This window comes from Phacochoerus africanus, chromosome 8 (assembly GCF_016906955.1).
Source record: "Phacochoerus africanus isolate WHEZ1 chromosome 8, ROS_Pafr_v1, whole genome shotgun sequence".
NCBI classification, from domain to species: Eukaryota; Metazoa; Chordata; class Mammalia; order Artiodactyla; family Suidae; genus Phacochoerus; species Phacochoerus africanus.
Genome location: NC_062551.1, coordinates 99,937,605 through 99,963,020, shown reverse-complemented (window position 1 = coordinate 99,963,020; position 25,416 = coordinate 99,937,605). Strand labels below are relative to the sequence as shown.

General features: G+C 41.7%; 1 protein-coding gene across 1 annotated transcript in view; it reads right to left on the bottom strand.

Moving 5' to 3' along the window:
* Positions 1 to 25,416, bottom strand: part of LAMA1 (laminin subunit alpha 1) — a 137,531-nt gene that overhangs the window by 99,789 nt on the left and 12,326 nt on the right. The window contains exons 2-3 of the mRNA XM_047793750.1: positions 12,436 to 12,606; positions 12,106 to 12,218 (exon numbers count right to left, since the gene is read on the bottom strand). Coding sequence (XP_047649706.1) covers positions 12,106 to 12,218; positions 12,436 to 12,606 — 284 coding nt within the window. The remainder of the gene's footprint in view (positions 1 to 12,105; positions 12,219 to 12,435; positions 12,607 to 25,416) is intronic.

Below are 25,416 nucleotides of genomic sequence, written 5' to 3'. Positions count from 1 at the left end.
GTTTTGTTTTTGCGAGATATCACTCAGTGTGGGAAGACTTGGTCTATATCCTGTCTGACATCAGTACCTCTAACCTCATTGAGCATCTTACCATTTGTCAGACACCTAACTAGCAAATCATCATGTTTAAAGACTTTTTTTAGGAGTTCCTGTTGTGGCGCAGTGGAAATGGATCTGACTAAGGTCCATGAGGCCTTGCTCAGTGGGTTAAGGATCTGGCGTTGCCGTAAGCTACAGTGTGGGGCAGAAGCTACAGCTCCAATTCGACCCCTAGCCTGGGAACCTCCATATGCCATGGGTGCAGCCCTAAAAAAAAAAGCTTAAAAAAAAAAAAAACACATGCACCTGCATGTTCATTGCAGCACTATTCACAATAGCCAAGACATGGAAACAACCCAAATGTCCATCGACAGATGATTGGATTAGGAAGAAGTGGTATATATACACAATGGAATACTACTCAGCCATAAAAAAGAACGACATAATGCCATTTGCAACAACATGGATGGAACTAGAAACTCTCATCCTGAGTGAAGTAAGTCAGAAAGAGAAAGACAAATACCATATGATATCACTTATATCTGGAATCTAATATATGGCACAAAGAAACCTTTCCAAAGAAAAGAAAATCATGGACTTGGAGACTAGACTTGTGGTTGACAAGGGGGAAGGGGAGGGAGTGGGAGGGACTGGGAGCCTGGGGTAAATAGATGCAGAATGTAGCCTTCAGGATGGATTAACAATGGGATCCTGCTGTGTAGCCCTGGGAACTCTGTCTAGTCACTTATGATGGAACATGTAATGTGAGAAAAAAGAAAGTATACATGTATGTGTAACTGGCTCACCATGCTGTACAGTAGAAAAAAATATATAAATAAATGATTTAAAAATTAAAAAAAATTAAAAAAGAATCTCTAAATAAGAGTCTTATGCAGGGAGACTTTTGTTTATTTTAAAAGGTGTGGTGGGAATTTAAAATGGTGCAGTCACTATGAAAAACAAGATGGTGGTTTCTCAAAAAATGAAACAGAGAATTACAATATGATCCAGCAACTCCACTTCTGGGTATATACCTACAAGCATTGAAAAAAAAACAAAAAAACAAAAAAAACAGGGACTCAAACAAATGGCTATAAACCAATGTCTATTGTAGCACAAGTCCAGTGGCCCAAAAGATGTGAACAAACCAAATATCTATCAGTGATAACTGGATAAACAAACTCTGGAATACAATGAAATATTATTCAACCTTAAAAAGGAATTAAGTTCTGATACATCCTACAACATGGAGAAACCTGGAGGACATTAAGCTGCATAAAATAAGCCAGATACAAAAAGACAAAATTACTGTATGATTCCACTTATACATGTCATCTAGAACAGTCAAATTTATAGAGACCAAAATTAGATTTGTGGACAGCTAGGACTGGGGAGGGGAGGGAGGATGGGGAGTGGGTGTCTAATGGGTACCAAGTTCAGTTGGGATGATGAAAGTTCAGGAGATGATTAGTGGTGATGGGTGCACAGCAATGCCAGTGTACTTAATGTCACTGAGCTGTACACCTAGAAACGGTTCACACGGTACACTTTATGTTATGTATATTTACTACAATAACAAAAAAGACATGCAAATAGGGAGACAAACACGCATGGTACAAAGTCTCAACTTCCTGTGGGGGATGAAGATTTCTCAACTGAAGGTGAGTAGGGACCAACTCTGGGGAAGCCTTCTGGAGGGCAAGCCAGCAGCTCGAAAAGCATGTATGAAATCCTACCCTTCAAATGTAAATTGGTACAACCACTATGGAAAACAGTATGGAGGTACCTTACAAAACTAAATATAGAACAATCATATGACCCAGCAATCCCCTCTTGGGCATATATCTGGACAAAATTTTCCTTGAAAAAGACACATGCACCTGCATGTTCATTGCAGCACTATTCACAATAGCCAAGACATGGAAACAACCTAAATGTCCACTGACTGATGAACGGACCAAGAAGATGTGGTATATATACACAATGGATACTACTCAGCCATAAAAAGAACAGAATAATGCCATTTGCTGCAACATGGATGGAACTAGAGACTCTCATACTAAGTGAAGTAAGTCAGAAAGAGAAAGAAAAATACTATATGATATCACTTATATCTGGAATCTAATATACAGCACAAATGAGCCTTTCCATAGAAAAGAAACTCATGGACTTGGAGAACAGACTTGTGGTTGCTGAGGGGGAGGGAGTGGGATGGACTGGGCATCTGTGGTTAATAGATGCAAACTCTTGCCTTTGGAATGGATAAGCAATGAGATCCTGCTGTAGAGCACTGGGAACTACATCTAGTCACCTGTGATGGAGCATGATAATATGAGAAAAAGAATGTATGCATGCTTGTGTGACTGGGTCACCATGCTGTGCAGTAGAAAACTGGCAAAACACTATAAACCAGCTATAATGGAAAAAAGAAAAAAAAAAAAAAGAAATCCCATCTTCCCATGATCCTACTTCTGCCAGGTTCACAGCAGGCCCAGGTAAGGCATGATGATCCTTCACAAAATGCAAAGTCAGAGCCCCAGACTGTTAGGGTTTGAGAATGAAAGGAGGCCCAGGTGGTGACATGACTGAAGATACTTCTGAGGTAGAGCAGAAGTATTCAGGAGCTGCTTTTTAAAAATTTGTAACAGCTTCCTTCTTAAAGATGAAGATGTTAGATGTCATAATCTGAATACATGGCTAAATAAAAAGCAAAAAAATAAAAATTAAAAATAAAAAAGCAAACACTAGAATGGACTCCAAAATGTATTTTTCAAAGAAATATTTCTTCAGAAATTAAAACATCTTCTTTTAGCTTTCATATAACAGGAAGAAATAATAATTCCAGAACAGACCTCTCTTTCTTTCCATAAATATACAAAAAGCTTTATTTTGCAGCCAAAACAGTTGGAGATATAAAAAGTATATTTTGACAGAGTCCTGCAAAACTCTTTCTTCACTCATTTCCCAGAATCCTCCCAAGGCCAATCTAAGAAGCCCTGGAAAGTAAGCGACATGAACAGCACAGCCAATACTTTGCCTATTAAAACGGAAAGAGAAGGAAGGGGGATGGTTCGGTAAAACCAGCTGGAAAAACGGTTATGCTTGACTCTTTGGCAAATCACCACTGATGATACACTCAGGCTAGAGCTTGAAAATGAACCCTGTCAGGAAAGGAAGCTCCACTCATGGCCTGATTACCTTCACGTATTCAGCTCACTCATCATTAACGTGGAGCAACTTCAGGCACAGCACTTGACTCTCCACTTGGCCCTCTAGCTCTTTACATCACCTGAGGATAAAGGCTGCTGAAAGGTACACTCTGGGGGGACCAGCAGCGAGAAGCCTCTTCCCAGAAGTGTCAGGCGGTGAGGGTTTCAGCCAAGTCCCAAAGTCTTTATCCCAGTTCCCAACTGGCTGGGGTTGCCTCACGTTTCCTCCTCTTGATTCTCTGCCAAGGTCAGAGACTGAGGTCCACAGAGCACAGAGGACGATGCCGAGTGACGCTGGGGGCCAGGTCTTGAAGGGAATGCGGCCTCCGCCTCTCTCTGTGGGACATTGGTGCCTGAGTCCTGAACAGCCCTGTGTGCTGCCAGGCCAAGAGGAGGCTACTAGCCCCCAAGGACAGGCCACAGAGAGACGCCCCGAGACCACATGTAGGGAGAGCCTTGGCCAGCCCCCAGCTGCCCCAGTGCCCCTGGCCCAGCTGTCCAGACCCCTCCCCAGCTGCCCAGACCCCCTCCCCCAGCTGCCCAGACCCCCTCCCCAGCTGCCCAGACCCCCTCCTTCAGCTCTTCAGACCCCCTCCCCAGCTGCCCAGACCCCCTCCCCAGCTGCCCAGACCCCCTTCCCAGCTGCCCAGATCCCCTCCCCAGCTGCCCAGAGTCCTCCCCCAGCCATTCTCCTCCATGGGCTGTAGCCACTCACATTCAAGCCCTTCCTGAAATCTTGACCCACAGAAACAAACCCAGAAAGATATAAAATAAGTGTTGTTCTAAGCGGTAAAGTTGCAGTGGTTTCTTACACAGCAATAGATAACTGGAAGAGAAAGTGTGTGGAAGAAAACAAAATGAGATAATAGAAATGTAAAAACAGAAGACAGACATATCTCTGAGAATAGCAGCTTCAAGGAGAACAGAATGGAAAAGATAAAAATTGTCTGAAGGACAAGAATTTGTGTGGCTGGCTTATTAAGCCCTTACTTAATGAAAGGCTTAAGATTTCTTCCAATCTATTCATTTTGCCAAATAAATTAAAGAAAATTAATATTTGAAATCGGTTGAGGCCAGTATGAGCTAATTGAAAACTGAAACAAAGTCATTTTGAAAAAATGCAAGAACAGAGTCATGGTCATTTCTACAGGGTTTCCAGGAAAAATTTCTGCCTGACCTCTTTTAGCAAATAGCCAAGACATTTGTAAGGAGAAGCTCCAATTTACATGCAACCCTTGTTCTAAAAACCTTTCAAGATTTTCTGCCTTAAGAATGTGAAATCTGCCTTTTCTTTTCTCATTTATCCTGTCAATATGTCTAGCAAACATTTCACATTGGATGATACAATCATAAACCTCAATCCGGCTCTTCAGAAATTTTTTGCGGAAAAAAAAAAAAACAGCAGAAGACTAAATTAATGAGGTTTTATAAAACCCAGCAAACAAGCAGCTCTTGTCTCGAGGTTTGCACAAAACAAAGGCCCTTCTGTGATTATGTTCCCACAACAAAGTGCTACTTCCTAATTAAACCTACACAGAGTATAAAAGACTGCTTCAGAAAGCAGCCTTGATTTTCTACACCATAGAAAACGTTTCTGTTTTTACAAAACCTAGTTTGTCTTCTCAAGGAACATAACACATTGCTACTCACAAACCTGACCACGCCCAGTGAAAACTTTGCCCCGGTGTAAACATTTGCTAAAGGAGACTATGAAACCCTGATTCACGGTCCTGCTTCTTGGCCAAAAAAACATCTGTTAGGGAGCATCCAGATCCCGCTGAGTGGAAAGAAGAACAGGGGTCGAGGGAGAACCCAGACACTCTCGAATCAGAGGGAGATGGTAAGACACCCTGTTGGTCTCCCTGTGAAATCATCACAGAAAGGGAAACGATGATAGGAGACCAGGAACAAAGGAGATGAGACAGTGTGGAGGGTGTGGAAGGCACCAGAAGCTGGGGCGTCCAGCCCCAGACGCAGCACATAAGCCACATGACTCAGGGCAAGCCAGTGGACCACTCTGCGCTGTCTCCTTACCTCCAAAGAGGGGACCACGCCTACTCCACGCTGCTGGGATGAAGCAGTATGGGTGAGAAAAATTACTAAAGAGCCTAAAACCTATACCTATGTAGATATATATATTATATATATATATATATGTTACATATATATAACGTATTATATTATACAACATATGTTATACATAATATACAACACATATAACAGAAAATATATAACATTATTATATAATATTATAACAGTGTTCTACAACATATATATTACATATATATAATATAATATATAATAGTATATCAACATAAAATTTAATTACATAATTATGTTTAACATTAAATTAAATTAAATTAACATTAAATATAATAATGTTATGTATAATATAATATACATATTATATATGTATCTACATAGGTATAGGTTTATATACATACACATATACGTAGTATATGATATATAGGTTGAGTATTCATATACATATGTAGATTCTGTATGCTATATAGATAATTTGTTTTGTTTTGTTTTGTTTTTGCCTTTTTCTTGGGCCACTCCTGCAGCATATGGAGGTTCCCAGGCTAGGGGTCTAATCGGAGCTGTTGCTGCCAGTCTATGCCAGAGCCACAGCAATTCCAGATCCAAGTGGCATCTGCGACCTACACCACAGCTCACGGCAACGCTGGCTCCTTAACCCAGTGGGCGAGGCCAGGGATCAAACCTGAAACCCCATGGTTCCTAGTTGGATTCATTAACCACTGAGCCACGACGGGAACTCCCTATATAGATAATTTATATTCTACATACTATATTACTAAATTTTATATTCTTCTAAATTCTATAATACTAAATTCTATATACTATATAGGTTATATACCACACATAGATAACTATATAGGTTATATACCACACATAGATAATTTATATTCTACATACTATATTACTAAATTTTATATTCTTCTAAATTCTATAATACTAAATTCTATATACTATATAGGTTATATACCACACATACTATAAATAATCTATATCTCTATATAGATTCCTATAGGAACTGCGTCCACTTTTCCTCCACCACTGCCCTTCTTAAAGTCACAAAGTGACACCTATGGCAGCCTCTCAGCTGAGCTCCCAGGACACGCAGTCTGTCCACGGATTAAATGGTAGTCCACGACTTCACTTGAGGATTCCGAATCTTGCATTTGAAAGTTTATCTAAAGTTGGATATAAGCATATTGAGGATCTGGCGGAGCACCGCATAACACAGTTCTGACCCAGGAGTCCAAGGCTGCACATCTGTGTGCATGTCACTGCCTGGGCACAAGTGATCACCTATTGAGACCGTGGTATCACTGCCGGTTGCAAAGCAACTGCAAATTGACCTGCTATACTTTGCTTCTCCAGGTCTGCAGGCACTACTGGGAGGCAGGGAGGCTGGGGAGGGAGGCAGGGAGGCTGAGGAGGGAGGCTGAGAAGGGAGGCAGGGAGGCTGGAGAGGGAGGCTGAGAAGGGAGGCAGGGAGGCTGGAGAGGGAGGCAGGGAGGATGGAGGAGGGAGGTGAGGAAGCTGAGGAGGGAGTGCTCCCTTCTGTCTACTTTTCATTCCTGTCAGTGCCCTTGGCCCAGCAGCAGCTGACCCCAGTCTCTGGCTTTCCAGAACTCCCCAAGTAAGCTTCCTCACCCGGCTCGGAGACAGGGGGCCCTCCTCTCTCCCCCCATGGGTTCCTCCTAGGTGGTCATTGCTCTGCATTAGCCAGGCACTCTCTCTCCAGTTCTCCAACACTGTTTAACCAGTACTAGATATGGCCCTTTAAAACTGGTGTGGTTTTGGTTATAACCATGTATATGTCACCAGTACTAGATATGGCCCTTTAAAATTGGTGTGGTTTTGGTAACAGCCATGTTAACAGGTGGGAAGTGGTACCTCATTATTGGATTTTCTTTTCTATGATGATGAAAGACATTGAGCATCTTTTAATCTGCCTGGCCTCTTAAAGCAGAGTCTCTCAAACTGGAAATCCTTGAGTTCTTTAATTGAGAAACTCTACCATAGGAAATTTTAATGTATTTAATAGAATTACATACAGCTTAATAAAGTTAACAACTGAAAGAATGTTGACAAACATAAAATTCAAGATCTATCAAGTGTACGTGCTCACTCCTTCAGAATAATTACTTTAAATTTTTAACTTATCGCAAGAGATCCCCGGCTCGTGTCAGTGATTTAACACTAGAGAATAAACTCTTCAGTCACTTGAGAGTGAGCAATAGTTTATGACTGACACTACCCAGGTATATGTTAGTTTTATATTTGTTATGGTGACTCTTCAGAGTCACTTTTCTTGAAACAAAAGTACCACCTTCATTCAATTCCCACATACGGTTTTCTTTTTAAGCTAAATATCTAACAGTATAAATTCTAAAATATTTTGAATCAATGTTAGAAATGAATAGCAGGCATTATTTTAAAGAAGTAAAGAAATAAATCTAATCACTCTTCTTGTAATATGTTACCAAAGCAAACACTTTGTGGTTAAATCTTACTGCAAATCACACAACACTTGTGGACTTTCTGATAACACTGCTTTTTATCTTTTCTCGAGTTTATCTTTCAGGTAACCAAACATTATACAGAGAGGCTAAAAATGCCATAATTTCTATAGCTGTCATTAACCAGAGAATCAAGAATGGGATCAATATCTTTGGCATTTGCAAACACAGAATGAAGCTGTGTGATTAGGTCAGAAAACCCCGGGATCTGGCATATTCATTAGGGAACATATTTATAATATGAAGGTAGGACTCCTGCTCTCATTAAGGTCTGTCTAATTTTACTTTAGAAATTGGTACTCCAGAGTTTACATTTTTACAGGAGTGAAACAAAGCAGTTGAAGGGTTATTAGTTGATTGTCATTTTTTAATCAGGTTGTGAACCAAAAAAAAAAAAAAAAGGAAGAAGAAGGCAAGTGTGAAGATAAAAGCACTGATTCCCAGTGTGATCATTCACCCAGGGCCTCAACTCAGCCGATGTTTGGGCAAAAGACAAGTTTCCATCAACGTTAACAGGGAAGGAAGAAGAAGCAGCAGACCCCACGGGGGTACCATCTAGAAGGTAGCTGGCAGCTGGTGAATGGCTGGCCTGACAGGAAAACACACAGACTTGGATGACAGAAAAGTCATCAGAAGGTGGGACCACATTCTAGAGCTGAGTGTCGGTGCAACCCAGGACACAGGATGCGATGTGGGAGGCCCAGGAGGCAGGGAGCGATCCGGCCTTCAATACCTTAGCAGGATCCAAATACAGCCTCATTCCTAATGGAACGGCCAGCCCCCCATGCGACAGAGCGGCCAGGATCACCACCGGTGTTCTGGCCAAAAACACCTAACAGGAATGTAATCAAGTCTTCAGAGCTGAGTTTAGTTTATGGGAAATAGAGGGCATAAAGGAACATGTTAACAAAACCATGATGACACCACCTGACAAATCCAGAGTATGGGATGTTCTATAAGACAACAGGCCTCAGCTATTCAAAAGTGGAATATCAGGAGTTCCCAATGTTGCACAAAGATATCAGCTGTGTCTCTGCAGCCCCAGGATGCAGGTTCGATCCTCTGCCCCACACAGTGGGTTAAGGATCCGGCTTTGCAGCTGAGGCGTAGGTTGCAACTGAGGCTTGGATCTGACCCCTGGCCAGGGGAACTCTGTACTCCTTGGGGCAGCCAAAACAGAAAATAAATAGATAAAATAAACCTCAAAGAAATCAAAGGTAGTCAAACTAAAACAAACAAAAAAATGCTTTGACTTTTTTTTTTTGCTTTTTTTAGGGACACACCCATGGCACATGGATTTTCCCAGGCTAGGGATCGAATTGAAACTATAGCCGCTGGCCTATGTCACAGCCACAGCAATGCCAGATCCAAGCCAAGTCTGTGACCTACACCATAGCTTACGGCAACACAGATCTTTAACCCACTGAGCGAGGCCAGGGATAGAACCTGAAACCCAATAATCACTAGTCAGATTCATTTCCACTGTGCCACAATGGGAACTCCCTATATATATATATATATATATATATATATATATATATATATATTTAAATGGAATATCATTTTAAAAACAGTAAGTAGAGGACAATTCAAATGAGAAGAGATTTAAAAAGCGCAGTCATCAAATGCAATGAGTGTTCATTATTGATCCCAGGTTGAAAAAGAAAAAGAAAAGCTATAAAAGGCATTGCTGGCTAAATTGGGACCTCTGGATATGGATGGAGAAAGTGTTACTGGGAAATTACTGTTGGTTTTGTCAGCTAATGGCATGGTGCCTATTTAGAACAAATGCCCTATTTTCTGAAGATACAAAAAATACTGTATTGGTACAATGTCACCATGACTACAATTCACCTAGAAAGGCTTTGCAAGATGAAACAAAGGTGGCAAATATTTAAAAAATCCCTGAATCTCTGGGATGGGTATATGTACTTTTCATAACAAAAAGTCTCCATAAATAAATATATCTGAAAAAAGTTTGCTTAGACGTGACCCTATTTCACTTTTTTAAAACTGAAATCACAGTAGAAAATTTCCATTGTGCAAAAGGTAAAGAAAATTCTGAGTATTTTGTTATTTAAAATCATCTTAATTTAGAAACTTATCTAAAAACACAAGAAATTAGCTAAAACTCTGTGTTTGTGCCTGTGTTTGATTATGCCTGAAAGACCTAAAACTGAGGCCTTGGAATTCCTCAGGCTGACTCAGTCCAATTTAAGGCAAAAGCTGTCCTGTTTGGAAAAGTCAGGATTACAAAATGCAAGATAAACAACAATCAAACACGGGTTTGAAGTCTCTGCATAAAATGTCCAGCTATCAGTTTGGACAGGCTCACGTAGGACCACGTTTCTTTCTTTTTTTTTTTTGTCTTTTTCTAGGGCCGCTCCCATAGCATACGGAAGTTCCCAGGCTAGGGGTCTAATGGGAGCTATAGCTGCTGGCCTACACCACAGCCACAGCAACGTGGGATCCAAGCCGTATCTTGGACCTACATCACAGCTCACAGTAATGCTGGATCCTTAACCCAACCTCATTGTTCCTAGTCAGATGCGTTAACCAGTGTGCCACAATGGGAACCCCCAGGACCACATTTCTAATGATGAAAAAGTACTTTTTCCCTTAAAGAAGGACAATACGTTGACAAGGTGATGAGAAAACCAACATCTCCTTCAGAAGCATCCTTACATCGAAACAAAAACGAAAACTCCAGGGCAGGAGTTCCCGCTGTAGTGCAGCAGGTTAGGAATCCAGTGTTGTCTCTGAGGCAGCGTGGGTTCAATCCTAGGAACTTCCAGATGCCGTGAGTGCAGCCAAAAAAGAAAGGAAAAAAAACAAAACAAGAGCCAGGGCAAAAGGGGTTTTTTCTCTTCTCCTTTAGGTGGATTTGAAAATATGAAGGCGTGACATATAAATTCAGGAGGTGTGGCTGAAAATGCCTGGAAGTATAATTTGACTTAATGATACTATGAACCTAAGCTTGGAAAAGGTCTCCTGAGCTTCACGTTTTACCACTTTCATCACTGTCACGATTAGAGATCAAAAGTTCCTATTACGTGAAGACACACAGCGTTGTCTTGTTTTCAACTTAAAATCCTGCATATTTTTAAAGGTCGCTTATTCAAAGAATTGTGATTATTTATCATTAAATCTCCAAGATTCCTACTTCAACCTTACAGTGCACACTTAAACTACCTCTCTCTTTTAACCAATACTTCACATGATATTGATGCGTTCGAATCCGAGAGAATTGGAATGAACACAAGAACGTCACAAGACAGATTTTCTGGAAAGCTGAAATCAGAAATTTGACAATAAAATTAATTAATTAATTAAAAGGAGTTCCCGTTGTGGCTCGGCAGAAACGAATCTGACTAGAAACCATGAGGTTGAGGGTTCGTGGGTCAGGGATCCGACATTGCCATGAGCTGTGGTGTAGGTCGTAGACACACCTTGGATCCTGCATTGCTGTGGCTGTGGTGTAGGCCGGCAGCTGTAGCTCTGATTAGACCCCCTAGCCTGGGACCCTCATGTGCCACTGCTATGGCCCTAAAAAGCAAAAAAAAATAAAAATAAAAAAATAAAAAAAATAAAAAAAAGACAATAGCTGCTATCTCTGTTTTTCATTCCTTCTACTCAGATTTCTTTCCTTTTGCTGCCCTTTTCCAGACAGGTTGGGGGAACCAGGACCCATCTCTTGTTTCTCTTCATTCTCCTACATGGTCTTGAAGCAAAGAAAGTGGGGTCTGAGCCAGGTAAACCCTACCTTTCCCAGCTCGTGCTGAAAGCTTGCTCACATGCTGGACAACCCAGCTACGCGGGCCCCTCCAAGACCACAGGAGGGGATGGAGCAAGGTCGAGTGGTTTAACACTATCTCCTTTTGTTTCCAAAATTTATTGTTTATGTAGAGCCCTTTTGTCATAACTGCACAGTGATAACAGCATGATAATAACCTTGAAAGGCAGGGAATGCAGGTTTCTTGTGCCCCCACCCCACCCGCAGTTGTGTGTGTGGACACCTGGGTACTGCCTGACATGGTGTCCTGGACGGATGGGTGACCACAGCTTCTAAGAACATCAAACCACGTGGAAACAATTCTGCTCATCTTCCCAAGGATGCCTGGGTGCGATAAACGTGACAAGAAACGGTACCATACACAACTTCCATGTATCACTTAAATTCACCAGGTGGAAAAACAGTGAGATGAGAAAATAAACATTTTAAGAAACAAGCAGATTTCCTGAAGCTCAAGAGACTGCAACGTAGCAGCCCACAGGCACCCTGCAGTGGTTCTGGCCTCACTCACCTGTCTCAGGTCCAGAGTGATCGTGACCCAGTGGTATTCTCTTCCATTCTGAATACTGGGACTTTGCCACCAGTTATTGGTGCCATCGATGGCATTTGATATTGGATGGCGCTCTGTTGAAAGAAAACAAAAACGCAATCCTCTTAGCTTCTGCTTTAAGGTTTTTTTGTTTTTGTTTTTTTTAACTTCTAAACTGTAATGCTAGTGGAATTGAATAGCAATGAGGAGAACACAGGGTTATGGCTTCCTAACAATTTTCCAGCAATCGTTTCAGAGGGTGTACATTCCCACAATGGCTTCCGAAAAGTGGGGGGTGGGGGGAGCACTTGCCTTTGAGGTTGGGGCTGTGGCCGTCGCAGACCCGGCACTGGGCGTTGCGCATGGCCCGCCCAGGTACGTGCTCCACCAGCTTGCAGAAGGTCTCTGGCCCCTTCTCCCCACAGGTGGCATTGGTGCTGATGTGAGCATTGCTGGCAAGGTTGAGAATGGCAGGGAACAGCCCTGAAAGTCAGAAGTCACCAGATCAGCTCAGCCACTTGAAACTTAAAGGTCAGATTTCTTCTTACTTCCCAGGTGAATCAGAAAGAGATAGCAAACTTAGGGTTACCAAAGGGGAAATGGGGGAATAAATCAAGAGTTTGGGGGTAACGGATACACACTACTATATATAAAAGAGATAAACAACAAGGACCCACTATATAGCATAGAGAACTCTACTCAATATCTTATAATAACCTATAATGGAAAAGAATCTGAAAAAGAATATATAGGTATGTATGTGTGTGTATATATGTGTGTGTGTATGTATATATAAGTGAATCACTTTGCTATACACCTGAAATACTGTAAATCAACTATACTTCAATGAAAAAAAAGAGAGACGTTAAGTCCACGTGCTGAGTAGAGGGAGCCTACAGAAAAGCAGTCTGTGAGTTTCATTTCACATGAATTCTAGGACAAGCAAAACTCATCTACAGGAAGAACCATGAACAGCAGCTGCATGGGGTGGGGACTGACTGTGAAGGAACATGAAAGGCCTTTCAGGGGTTGGGCACTGTTCTAGGTCTTGATAAAGCTTTGGATTCACAGGCACATGCAGATGTGGAAAAATCACAGAATGCATAAAGTTTGGGTAGATGTGTGTGTTCCACTCCATGTAGATCTGACCTCAGAAAATTATAAAAGGGTCATAAAATATTGATGTAAATGCTGAACAGTTTAGGAGCCAAGTGTACTTAGGTCTTTAACTCCCTTGGAAATGCATCAAACAAGAAGCTGGATTGACAGGTAGAGACAGGCATGCGGAAAGACAGGTGAGGAAGAGAGCAGAGTACATGTTCATTGCAGAATCTAGTGAGGGGCCTAGATGTTCACTGTACAATTCTTTCCACGTTCCTGATGGAAAATTTCCATAATAGAATTTTTGAGGAAATACGTTTTAAGACAAAGTTTAGAGGATCCTAAGTACATATGTGCCAATGAAATTCACACACCTTTCAAGGAGGATATCCTTCCTGTGCCTACCTGTTCCAGGTGCCTCTGCTAGTACCCACCAGGTCTTTCCTACTTATCTAGAATTTTTTTCTTTCTCTTTGCTTTTCTTATTGTCTGTTTTCCTTGGTGAATAAAACTTCAGAACACAAAGATCCCATTTTCCAAATTCTCCTCAACCCAGTATTAATCTTTGCCTTTCTATAGTCTCTTTGTCTCCAGTGATTTTTATCTTTAAGCAGCTGGTCCAAACTCTTCAGAAAGCAATTTTTGGATGAGAGGGAGAACAATAACTCTCGTAGCTTCTTTAGAGGTTTGACTTTATCTTGGTAAAAGAGGATAATAGCAGTGAAAAGTCTATAAAATTCTAGAAAGCATGATGCACACAATGCAGAAGGGTTTTCTGCATGAATGGATATTGTGAACTGAGTGTTGGGAGGAAGGGTCCCAGCTAAGCAGGTTCCTCTAATTTACCAAAACTCGAGTCAAAGACCACAGAAGATCAACTTTTCTTTAAAATAAACATAGAGTCAATATTATGTCTGAAATACATCTTTTCCAGTGAAATTAAAAAAGCACAATGTAATTTTAGTAGCCTAGAAGGAATTCATGTCTTTAATTTTTATTTTTTAGGTACTGCTTAATAGTTTCAAGGGCCGTTTCTATTATAAATATTTGAATAATTAAATTATAAAATAAAAAAAATTTTGGCTGTGCCCACAGCATGCAGAAGTTCCAGGGCCCAGTATCAAACCCATACCACAGCAGCAATCAAGCCACAGCAATGACAATTTGGGATCCTTAACCCACTACACCACTGGAGAACTCCCCAAAGTGATTATTTTTAGAATAGTTGTTATATTAAAAAAAAAAACTCAACAGGCATCTATTAAAAATATGACTTACTTTGTAGTCTTCCAAAGACTTTCCACATTTAGTAGTAGCTACCTATTAATATTCTATCCTATTAGTCTTCTATCCTAATGACCCTATTCAAACCAATAGACCCTCAGGCTCTCAATAGAAAACAGTTATCGCGTATTGTATTCTAGACTATTACTCTTAATTTTGAAACACAGACTCACATCATATTCTAGGTTTAGTATAATATATATATTTTCATTTTTAACTTAAAGTTGGTCATTTTTTATCATATCTGTGTAAAGAGATTTTTTTTTTTAATTAAATAGACTTTATGGAAAAACAGATGCATGTCTATGGTCAATTGTGCAGTTCCCCAAATCATTATCTTTATCCACCAGTAGATAGATACTTACCTGTTATGCAACAGTCTAGTTCATGAAGTGACATGTAATTCTTGGGAGTGGTACTTACATGGGAGAGTGAGCTGATACTTACTCTCTATGGCACTGAGGTAAATATTAATTTTCTCCGTCTTTATGATCATAATATTCTAGTAATCCGGTTTGAATGTATCTTATGAGCTAATGATTTAAAATACGATGTGGCTGTAAACCGGGGTGTTACATCCAAATAGCTGACCCTGTGTTTTTCTGGCTCGGCTCACGTATATGCATTTAGATTTACAGTACAATCAACTTTATCCATTTCCCTTCCCACAGACTGATTAGCCAAGCGAGGAGAAGGAAAAAGGTCACAGGAACTAATTTAACAATGCATTTCTCTATCAGCAAATACCTTACTGGTTAACTTTCAAAATGTTCCCACTTTCTCTTTTTTTCTCCCCCTTCAGCTGCTGGACATCAAGAGAAATGCCCACTTCCTGCCCAGAGCTCCCCCCATCCTGACCTGCAAGGGCCTTGTGGGGGGGGCTCGGGTGGAGGGAGCGGGGATGGAGGGGGCGGAGGTCAGGAGCCTAGGCTCTGAGTCACTGAGAAAAAGAAGCTTAAACCTTGTGAGCATCAACATAGCATAATTTTGATGAATAATGTCCCAATTGTAGCAATCCATATCACATAGTTCTTTCACTAGACAGATTTTAAAGAACTTCCCCACTTCCTCGCCTTGCTGGTATTCTCAAGAGATTTTCAATTAAAAAAAAAAAAAAGACAAATTCCTTCATTAGCATGGCTACGTAGAAACACCTCGAGCTAATAAATGTCAAATATATATACCCGTTGCCTTTCACGAAGTCTTTCCTCTCACATAAGCTCATGTGCGAAGGAAAAACCCATTTCCTAACACTGATCCCTTACCTATTACATCTGCTCTCACGTCACAGTTACAGAGTCATTATTATTCTCGGTTGCCTAGCACCACATCTGCTAAAAGATGAAAGAAAGCTGGAAAGAGGTACCCGAGGAAGCAGGTCTGAAAAAGAATTTTCAAAAATTCCTCGGGGTGCGGAATCATTTCAAAGGCCACTGCACTATTTCCGACAAAGGGCAACGAACGGGAGCTTCAGGCAGGAGAAGAAATAGGGAATCAGAGGGTGCGAAAGGGTGGTGGGATCACACACCTGCCAGGAACAAAAGTTTGATCTTACGCATAAAAAGCAAAGGTGGAACGAGGAACAAGGACAACAGGCCTAGGTGACACGGTTTCCCATCATTGAGCCATGCCCTTCGTATATGAGACAATGAGACAATGGTAGGTTTTTGTTGAGAGACTATATATATATATATATAAAATTTTTTTTTTGTCTTTTTAGGGGCGAACTCACAGCATATGGAAGTTCCCAGGCTAGGGGTCAAATCGGAGCTGTAGCCACTGGCCTACACCACAGCCTGGTCTGCGACCCAACCACAGCTCACGGCAAACCCGGATCCTTATCCCACTGATCGAGGCCAGGGCTCAAACCCGAGTCCTCACGGATGCTAGTCAAATTCATTTCCACTGAGCCACGGCAGTAACTCCGAGAGACATTATTGACTTTAGCTGGTGTTGCTGTGATATGAACCTCTTTCCCCATTCAGGACACACAATGGAATCATTTTTCCATCCCTGTATTTAACCAATAGCTAAAGACTTCATGATTCTGAACTCATTTGAGCATGAAATAAATTCCTTCTCACTCACCAATAGTTTCTCTTTTTTTTTTTTAAATCCCCTTTCTTCACAGTCTCGGTCCACTGGGCCTTCCCAAATGCATTTCAGGACCACTTTCATCTGCTGGAAACTCCCTTATGACTATTAAATGACATTTGCCATGAAGCTGAGGACAAACAAAGCTACTATATGCGGGCAGCACAGCTTGCAGCTGAGAGACTTCCCATGGCGGAATAATTCCTTTTGAGAGATCTCTGGGGTTTCCCCCAGGGGAAAAAAAATTCACTTAAAATATTGTGTCTAATATGCTAACAAGCCCCAAGACCCAAGGCTCACCACGACAACTTATCAATATTTCTCAAATGATTTGAGCCCAACGGTTTGTGGCCTGAAGGCATTTTGTATATAAGAGAAGTATGAGTTTTTTCTAAAGAGTGTTTTTTCCTTTTTTGGGGGGAAAAAAAAACATGTTGGGGTTCTAGAAAATGTGACATTTGCCTAATCTCTACTCAGAGTCATTGTGATATTCTGAAAAGAAAATGATTTGCAATTCTAAGTTAAAGGATCTGGGAAAATGTGTTCAGATCATTTTTTTTTCCCAACATGAAATAAAAGATTGTGAAAATTTCATATTATTGAATAAAGAAAGGGGCTTCTTGTGTTGGAGGTTTTGTTTGGAAAAATTGACAAAGCGACTTATTCAATCTATGGAGAAAACTGGAAAAACTGGAAATTAAGTTTCTGAGTTGAGAAATGTGTGATTTTTTTTTTTAAAGATTCAAATCCAATTTGTTCTTCAGATATCCAGCTCTCATTCCTGTACCGTCACCCATTTAGCCACATAAACATCTATATATTGATAAGAGAAGGCTGGCATTAGATATAAACTACCCTGAAAGACAAACATCATGTGCTATCACTTATATGTGGAATCTAAAAAAAGAATACAGGAGTTCCCATTGTGGCACAGCAGAAACAAATCCGACTAGGAACCATGAGATTTCGGGTTTGATCCCTGGCCTCACTCAGTGGGTTAAGGATCCAGCATTGTTGTGAGCCGTGGTGTAGGCCGGCAGCTACATCTCCGACTGGACCCCTAGCCTGGGAACCTCCATATGCCGTGGGTGTGGCCCTAAAAAGCAAATAATAATAATAATAATTATTATTATTAAATAAATAAATAAAATAAATGAAGGATACAAATGAAAGTATTTGCGGAACAGAAAGAGACTCACAGACTTTGAAAAACTTATGGTTACCAAAGGGGACAGGTAGGGGGTGGGGGGGACTGGGGGTTTGGGATTGGCATGTGCACACTGGGTACATTGAATGATTGGCCAACAGGGTCCTGTGTATAGCACAAGGAACTCTACCCAATATTCTGTGATAAGCTATGTGGGAAAAGAATCTCAGAAAAAAAAAAGGACGTGTGTACATGTATAACTAAATCACTTTGTTGCACAGCAGAAATTATCACAACCTTGTAAATCAACTGTGCTTCAATAAAACTTTTTTAAAAATGAAAAAAAAAAAGAAATAAGCTATTCTGTTTGCCAGCACACTCTTTGAAACACAATAGCTGCCTAATTGAACAATAAAAACAGTGCCAAAAACAGTTACAAACATTTGTGAAGTCTTATTCAGTGAAATATTATTCGGCATTATTCAGTGAAAAATCCTGGAAGCATTTAATACTATTCCAGGACAATACTATCCAAGGATTGCAATCAGAGAATATCTCATTAAAAACATTAGTTCATGCATGTGCTAATGACATGAATTTTAGAAGGATGTGTGAATTCATATTTAGTAACCTATGCATATGAATCAGAAAAAGCAAGTGAAACTGTTTAAGTCTAATAAATGTATAATGAGAATCTCTTAGGTGCAAGGTACTAGACCTGGCACTTCCCTAGAACAGCAAAATAAATAAGTCGGGCTGTTCTTGACCCTGAGACCCTCACAATCTGGAGGGAGAGACACATCTGCTCACAGATTCTGATAAGTAAAATACTAAAAATCCAGCAATATTGTGAATAGATCAGAGGAGAGAATCTGGAAAGAGGGTATTCAGTTAGGCGAAACCCAGATACCTGAGGGCATTTTGCTGGAGGAGAACAGGTCTGAAACCCCTGAAGAGCTCCCCTCTCTGCACCTTTTACATATGCGCTCATGCCCAACTCATCCTTCAAGCTGAGCCCAGATCTTTCCTGAACTCAGCTGGATGGAAATGGTCTCCCTGTCCCCCCCCAGTTCCTCTCTCTCACTCTCATTCTCCAAAAATATAAACAACTCTTGATAAATACTCAAGTTCCTCCAGGGCAGAACCATATCCTGCTGGCTCTAAGTCAGCATCTGGCCCACGTATGCCTGCCCCATAAAGCCTGAATGAGAGAACGAATAAAGGCTTGAAAGAATGTTCTCTCCAACTCCTGAGTTACCAGCAAGTGCACAGAACTGGGAGCCTAAGTCTAGACCCTCATCCTGGTTCCACCACTAACTATATCTTTGGGCAAGTCAATCACTCAGAGCACCCATTTCCTCAACTTTTTTTTTTTTTTGCTTTTTTTTGGGCAGGGGGTACACATGAGTTATATGGAAGTTCTCAGGCTAGGAGTCAAATTGGAGCTGCAGCTGCTGGCCTACACCATAGCCACAGCGACTCAGGATCCGAGCCACATCTGAGACCTACACCACAGTTCACAGCTATGCCAGATCCTTAACCCACTGAGTGAGGCCAGGGATCGAACCCATATTCTCATGGATACTAGTCAGATTCATTTCCCCTGGGCCACAACGGGAACTCCACTCCCCAACTTTTAAATGGGCATCTCTTTGAGTCCTTCCCAAGATACTGTAATTCTAGAATTTTCTTTAACAGACTATCAGGTAAATTTGTCCACCATTCTTTGTCTCATTATTTAGAAAATAAGAAAAGCTTTTCACCATTTAATGCACAGAACAGTAAAGAGAATTCATTGGGAAATTCTTTGACATTCTTGGATAAAAGAATCAACTAGAAATAGAAAGTGGCCTTCTTTTCTTTGCTTATTCAGAACTTCTACTCCTCCAAAGAGGAGTGAAAGAGAGACAAATGATGTTTCGTACAAACTTGATCATAAGCCAAGCCTCAGAAGTTAGCCTTGCTTCCCATCCCCGACCTTTATACGTTGTATCTGGTCCTTTAGCCACATAATCACATTTAATGATCATAAAAAATTCCTTGACTCTTGCCTACTCCCCAGTGTGAAAAGCAAGACAACCAGCCCCAAATGGAGTTGCCCATGCCAAGCCCCTCATCAGCAAACCAAGTCTTATTATTATAATTTTTTTTGTCTTTTTGCCTTTTCTAGGGCTGCTCCCATGGCAAATGGAGGTTCCCAGGCTAGGGGTCTAATTGGAGCTGTAGCCATCAGCCTATGCCACAGCAATGTGGGATCCGAGCCACATCTGCCACCCACACCACAGCTCACGGCAATGCCGGATCCTTAACCCACTAAGCAAGGCCAGGGATCAAACCCGCAACCTCGAGGTTCCTAGTCAGATTCATTAACCACTGAGCCACGACGGGAACTCTGCAAACCAAGTCTTAACTACAGTTTTTGTCGGCTCTCAGAAACGAAATTTTAAATTTAGCATCTCCTGATCAGCATCAATTGGGTAATCTGTCAGATAGGCCCCTCCCATTCCCAACAAGGAAAGCGACCTTGCAATAATCAATCTGTCCTTTGTCCCAGCATTGTTCCTTGTTCCCGTTCCCTCGTGCCTGTAAGTCTTCCTTTTGTGCAGCTCTTCAGAGCTCCTTTCTATCTGCCGGATGGGATGCTGCCCTATGCATGAATCACTGAATAAAGCTACTAAAATCTTGAAAATTTCCTAAGTCGAATTTTGTGTTGTAACACCAGCAAGGGCATGCATCTACATCTCGTGAAATTCTTTCAAAACAGTAAGTCCTGTTTCATGTGGCCTTATTAGTATCTAACCTGGAGGAATCTGGCTTAAAATGGAACCATCCATTCTAGACACATGCTTTGCATCAACTCTAATAGCATCACTAGTGTCTGTTTAAGAGAGGCTTCGGGTAAGAAGTAAGAGCACAAGATTCTGAGACAGGAGTTCCCGTCGTGGTTCAGTGGAAACCAAATCTGACCAGTATCCATAAGGATGCAGGTTTGATCCCTGGCCTCGATCAGTGGGTTAAGGATCCAGCATTGCCATGAACTGTGGTGTAGGTCACAGACACGGCTCAGATCCCGCATTGCTGTGGTGTACGCCAGAAGCTACAGCTCTGATTCAACCCCTAGTCTGGGAACCTCCATATGCCACAGGTTCGACCCTAAAAAAAGAAAAGAAGAAAGAAAGAAAGAAAGAAAGAAAGAAAGAAAGAAAGAAAGAAAGAAAGAAAGAAAGAAAGAAAGAAAGAAAGAAAGAAAGACAGAAAGATTGATTCTGAGACAGAAAGCCCTCAGTTTGAATTCCGGGTCTACCAGTTGTCCACTAAGGGCTTCACCTTTGTCTGTGTAATGAGAAACATAATGCCTGAAATTTTTGAGCATTAAATGAGATGATGTGGCTAAAGGGCCAAATACAATGTATAAAGAGCTCAACAAATAATTTTCATATTATTTTCATATTAACAGTGGATATCATTAATACAAATTTTCTCCAACAGAGCTAGACTTTCATGGTTATATTGTCATATATTTAAATGGCTGTGTCCCTGATTAAATTTTAGATGAAGTGGTTGGTTTACACTTAAGAGCCACCAAGGATGACAAGGATCTACCTCTAAAGAGAAGAACCACACGGCCCAGTGGGCTGTGGATCCTGAAAGAGGTGGGAGGAGCCAGGGAGCCCGAGCTCACCTCCAGCTCCTCCAAGGGAGGGGCTCCCTGCACGGGAGGCTGGACCAGACAGCTCCCCCAACTCAGCCCTCCCTTCCCTCCCAGCCTCTCCCTCCCTCCCTTCTTCTCTTTTTCTCTCTTACTATTCTTTCTGCCACACTGTGTAGTTGGATCCTTGTGAGTTAAATGCACTTTTGCAAACCACCATCTTCCCGTCATTGTTCTGCAAGCTGACGGGAAGCCATCTCTGAGGAGGTGATGTTTGAGCAGCTGCCTCAAAAATGAGAAGGGACCAGCCATGCAGGAGTAGCATTATAGTATAATATATTCAGTTTCCTTCATAACCTATTTCTAATGCATTTAAAAACATGCTGAGAATAGGTCTGTGAGCTTTGTTGAAGGGGTCCACTGGCACCAAAAGATCAAGAACCCAGGCCAAGAAGGAGTTTGGGCAAAGTGCTAGGAGCCGGAGCTCAGGATATCAGTAACTCTGTCCCCACCTCCTCTGCCAGGTACCTCACCCCTCCCTGGACAAAGGCAGTCGGGAGGTCCCCAGCTGTTTGATCTGGGTGGACTATGACGTGAATGAGAGGGGCTCAGACAATGACAAGAGTGAATGTCCTGCTCAGGCGAAGTCCTAAGTGACCTGAGCGGTGGCCTGGAGCAGCGGCTGTCTCCAGCCAAGGGGCCTTCAGTGGAAGATGAGTCCTCAATGTCATCCAGGTGGCAGGATCAGAAGACAGGATGCCTTGAGAAAACCAGTGAAAACATCCCCTCTTTCCCACGGGACACAATCACCCTCCTGAGATGCAAGTTATCATCTCATTCCCCACATTTGGCACCTGAGCATGTTTTTAGGGACACATTCTCTGTGAATACTTAGGGCCATACTTGAAAGCAGAGGGGGAAAAACAGAGGAAAGCTTAAACTGAAATTATTTACAGTAATCACATCCCAACCCCTAAGATATGTTCAGGTGGCTATTCACAAGCTGGGGCAAAATTCATCTTAACTCAATTTTTTTTTTCCCAGAAAACAATACCTATCTGGGGAGTTCCTGGTCGTGGCTCAGAGGAAACAAATCCGACTAGCATCCATGAGGACACAGGTTCAATCCCTGGCCCCGATCAGTGGGTTAAGGATCCGGTGTTGCCATGAGCTGTGATATAGGTCTCAGATGTGGCTCAGATCCTCCATTGCTGTGGCTGTGGTGTAAGCTGATAGCTACAGCTCCAATTCAGCCCCTAGCCTGGGAACTTCTATATGTCACGAGTGCAGCCTTAAAAAAGACACACCAAAAAAAAAAAAAAAAAACCCACAAAACACAAATATACCTGTCTGTTATGAAATCAGTGTATTCGAAAAATAAGCATAAATGAAACTGTTTTCCCACTTTTACATCTGAGTGATTAGCAATTGACAGTAGCTCCTTATAGTAAGTGGTTCTTTATTCTTCTGACTCTTCCCCCAAAAGAAACCCACGACTAACATTTTGCCAACCAGGACCACACCATTTAAAGACATTCTACTGCATGTTATTTACTATAAATTAAAATCATTTCAATTGGTACTAAATGATCTTATTTGTGCATCAAATAACAGTATTCTCAGAATGTTTAAACAATAAAACACCGAAGCTCAAGTTGAAATATACGAACATTTTGCCAGTTTGGTGTCAACCCGGACTTCTGTTTCCAATGACAATGAAGCAAAATTTACCAGTTCGTTATTTTATGTCACAAATCTACCATTTGGGACTCCTTGCAAATAAAGGTGATGTGAGTCCCCCCACCCCCCACCCCACCCCCGCCCCGGTCTGGAGTCTGAGACACACAGGCTAACACCCCGGGCCTTCTCCCCAAAAGCAAATTCTTGGTTTGGGGACTAAACCAACTTAATCATTGATGGCTTGCTATTAAAAGAAAAACTTTAAAATATACTAGAGATTTTAAGGCCCTTTCCAGCACAGTGGAAAACAAAGGTTGGCTAGAGAGAGAAAGATCCCACAGGACATTGAAATAAAAGTCAAATCTCAGCTCCTGCGGGTTTGGCATTTACCACTCTTGATTTTTTCCTCACGTGGGACGATCAAGAGAAATTTAATTCTGGCAAACCCAGAGGGGATGGTGGGTGAAAGGCCTTGGAAGGGTTTTGCCAGAGTCCCATTTCCATGGCAATGGGCTCTAGGTGTCCTTGACAAAGACAGAGCTTTCCACTGTAAGATAAACAAGCCATGAAGAGCTAAGCCCGAAATTGTCTGCAGAAAATAAAAGTTTATCAGGACCGCCTCCCCCTCCCACAAAAGCCCCTTAATGCTTAGCTCTGACGACACTGAGGGTTTTGATCGCACACCCAAATTTAGTTGCAGAGATCCCGGCTGCAATTCATCTGCCATCAAGAGGTTTTCTCTTTTGTTGCCACAAAATTGAAATGAAAGGGCAACAGTTAAAAAGATTCTACAAGGGATGGAAATCACTACTGCACAGAGGCAAAGCACCATAGCCACTCAACATTGACAATTATTTTAAAATTTCCTGGAAACCCCATTGCCCTAAAAAGGCATGGCACCTGCTCCCTCCTTCCAAATTCTTCCAGGAGTGACTCCACTTAAAGGGAAATCAAAAAGCAAGTGCGGGGATTTCCTGTTTTGGCTCAGTGGGTTGGGAACCCAACTAGTATCCATAAGAATGCAGGTTCGATCCCTGGCCTCACTCAGTGGGTCAGGGATCTTGTGTTGCTGTGAGCTGTGGTGTAGATCACAGATGCAGCTCGGATCCGGCATTGCTGTGGCTGTGGTCTCTATAGCTCTGATTCAACCCCTAGCCTGGGAATTTCCATAAGCCGTGGGTTCGGCCCTAAAAAGACAAAAAAAAAAAAAAAGAAGAAGAAGAAAAAAAAGCAAGTGCAACCTCTGAGTGGAATATTGGCAGCCCTGTTGAATGAAAATGCCAATTTATTGTATTTTGCTTCTATCATTTATCATGTCTTCAATATTATTTGTTTAAATACCTTAAAAACATCAGTTAATTCAACATTTGCTAACCAGAGCCAAAACTTCTAAAAACCATCAACTTTTCTGCAAACTCTTCAAGATTTTAGTTATTTCTTCTCCCTTCTTCTGCCACTCCTGTGCTCAGTGACACAGATTTTACTTCAGAGCTTCGGCATCCCCTAGGAGAATGTGTCCAGGACCACCCCATGGGTGTGTGATGGGTGCCGTCAGCCTTGGTTTAAGGCTTGATTGACACTGTCTTGCATCTTTTCATCCTTTAAACAAGGGGCTCCACACTGGCATTTTGCACTAGCTCTTAAAATTCTTGGACTGGTTCTGGGAGTGCCCCATGAAAGCTTTGATTGAGGGCTGTCCTCAGAAGCATCCGTTATCTCTGATCAACTCACTTGGCATCTGAGACGCCCAGTGAGTCACCACCTCCAACACCAGAACAATGACCCCCAAGGTGGCTTCATCCAACAGACTTCAGCTTACAAACAGGGAAAGCATTTGTGTTATCTTCCAGTTCAGGGACCAACAACAGACCAATACATCTGACAAAGAGAATAAACACCCTAATCAAAAGTGCTCAGAGCCACGTTATCTGGGTATCATTGTCACTGGGGTTGATAACACCGTACTCTCTGAGTTTTAGTACCATTTTTTTTTTTTCTTCTGAGATTGGGCTGCTTCTTTATATAGCCCTGTATACTTAAGGTGATATGTTTTCTATTTTTTTCTAAAGCTGTTACTAAATCCAGGATGTATATAAGAAATGTGGTCCCTGCCTCGCACTTGCTCTTCATTCGACTTCTTCTGGGATTCTGCTCCTTTAAAACTTTAAAAATGTCCTTGACATAGTTCCCACTGTGGTGCAGCAGAAACGAGTCCCGCTAGTAACCATGAGGTTGAGGGTTCCCTCCCTGGTCTCGCTCAGTGGGTAAGGAGCCAGCATTGCCATGGGCTGTGGCGTAGGTCACATGTGCAATCTGCATTGCTATGGCTGGGGTGCAG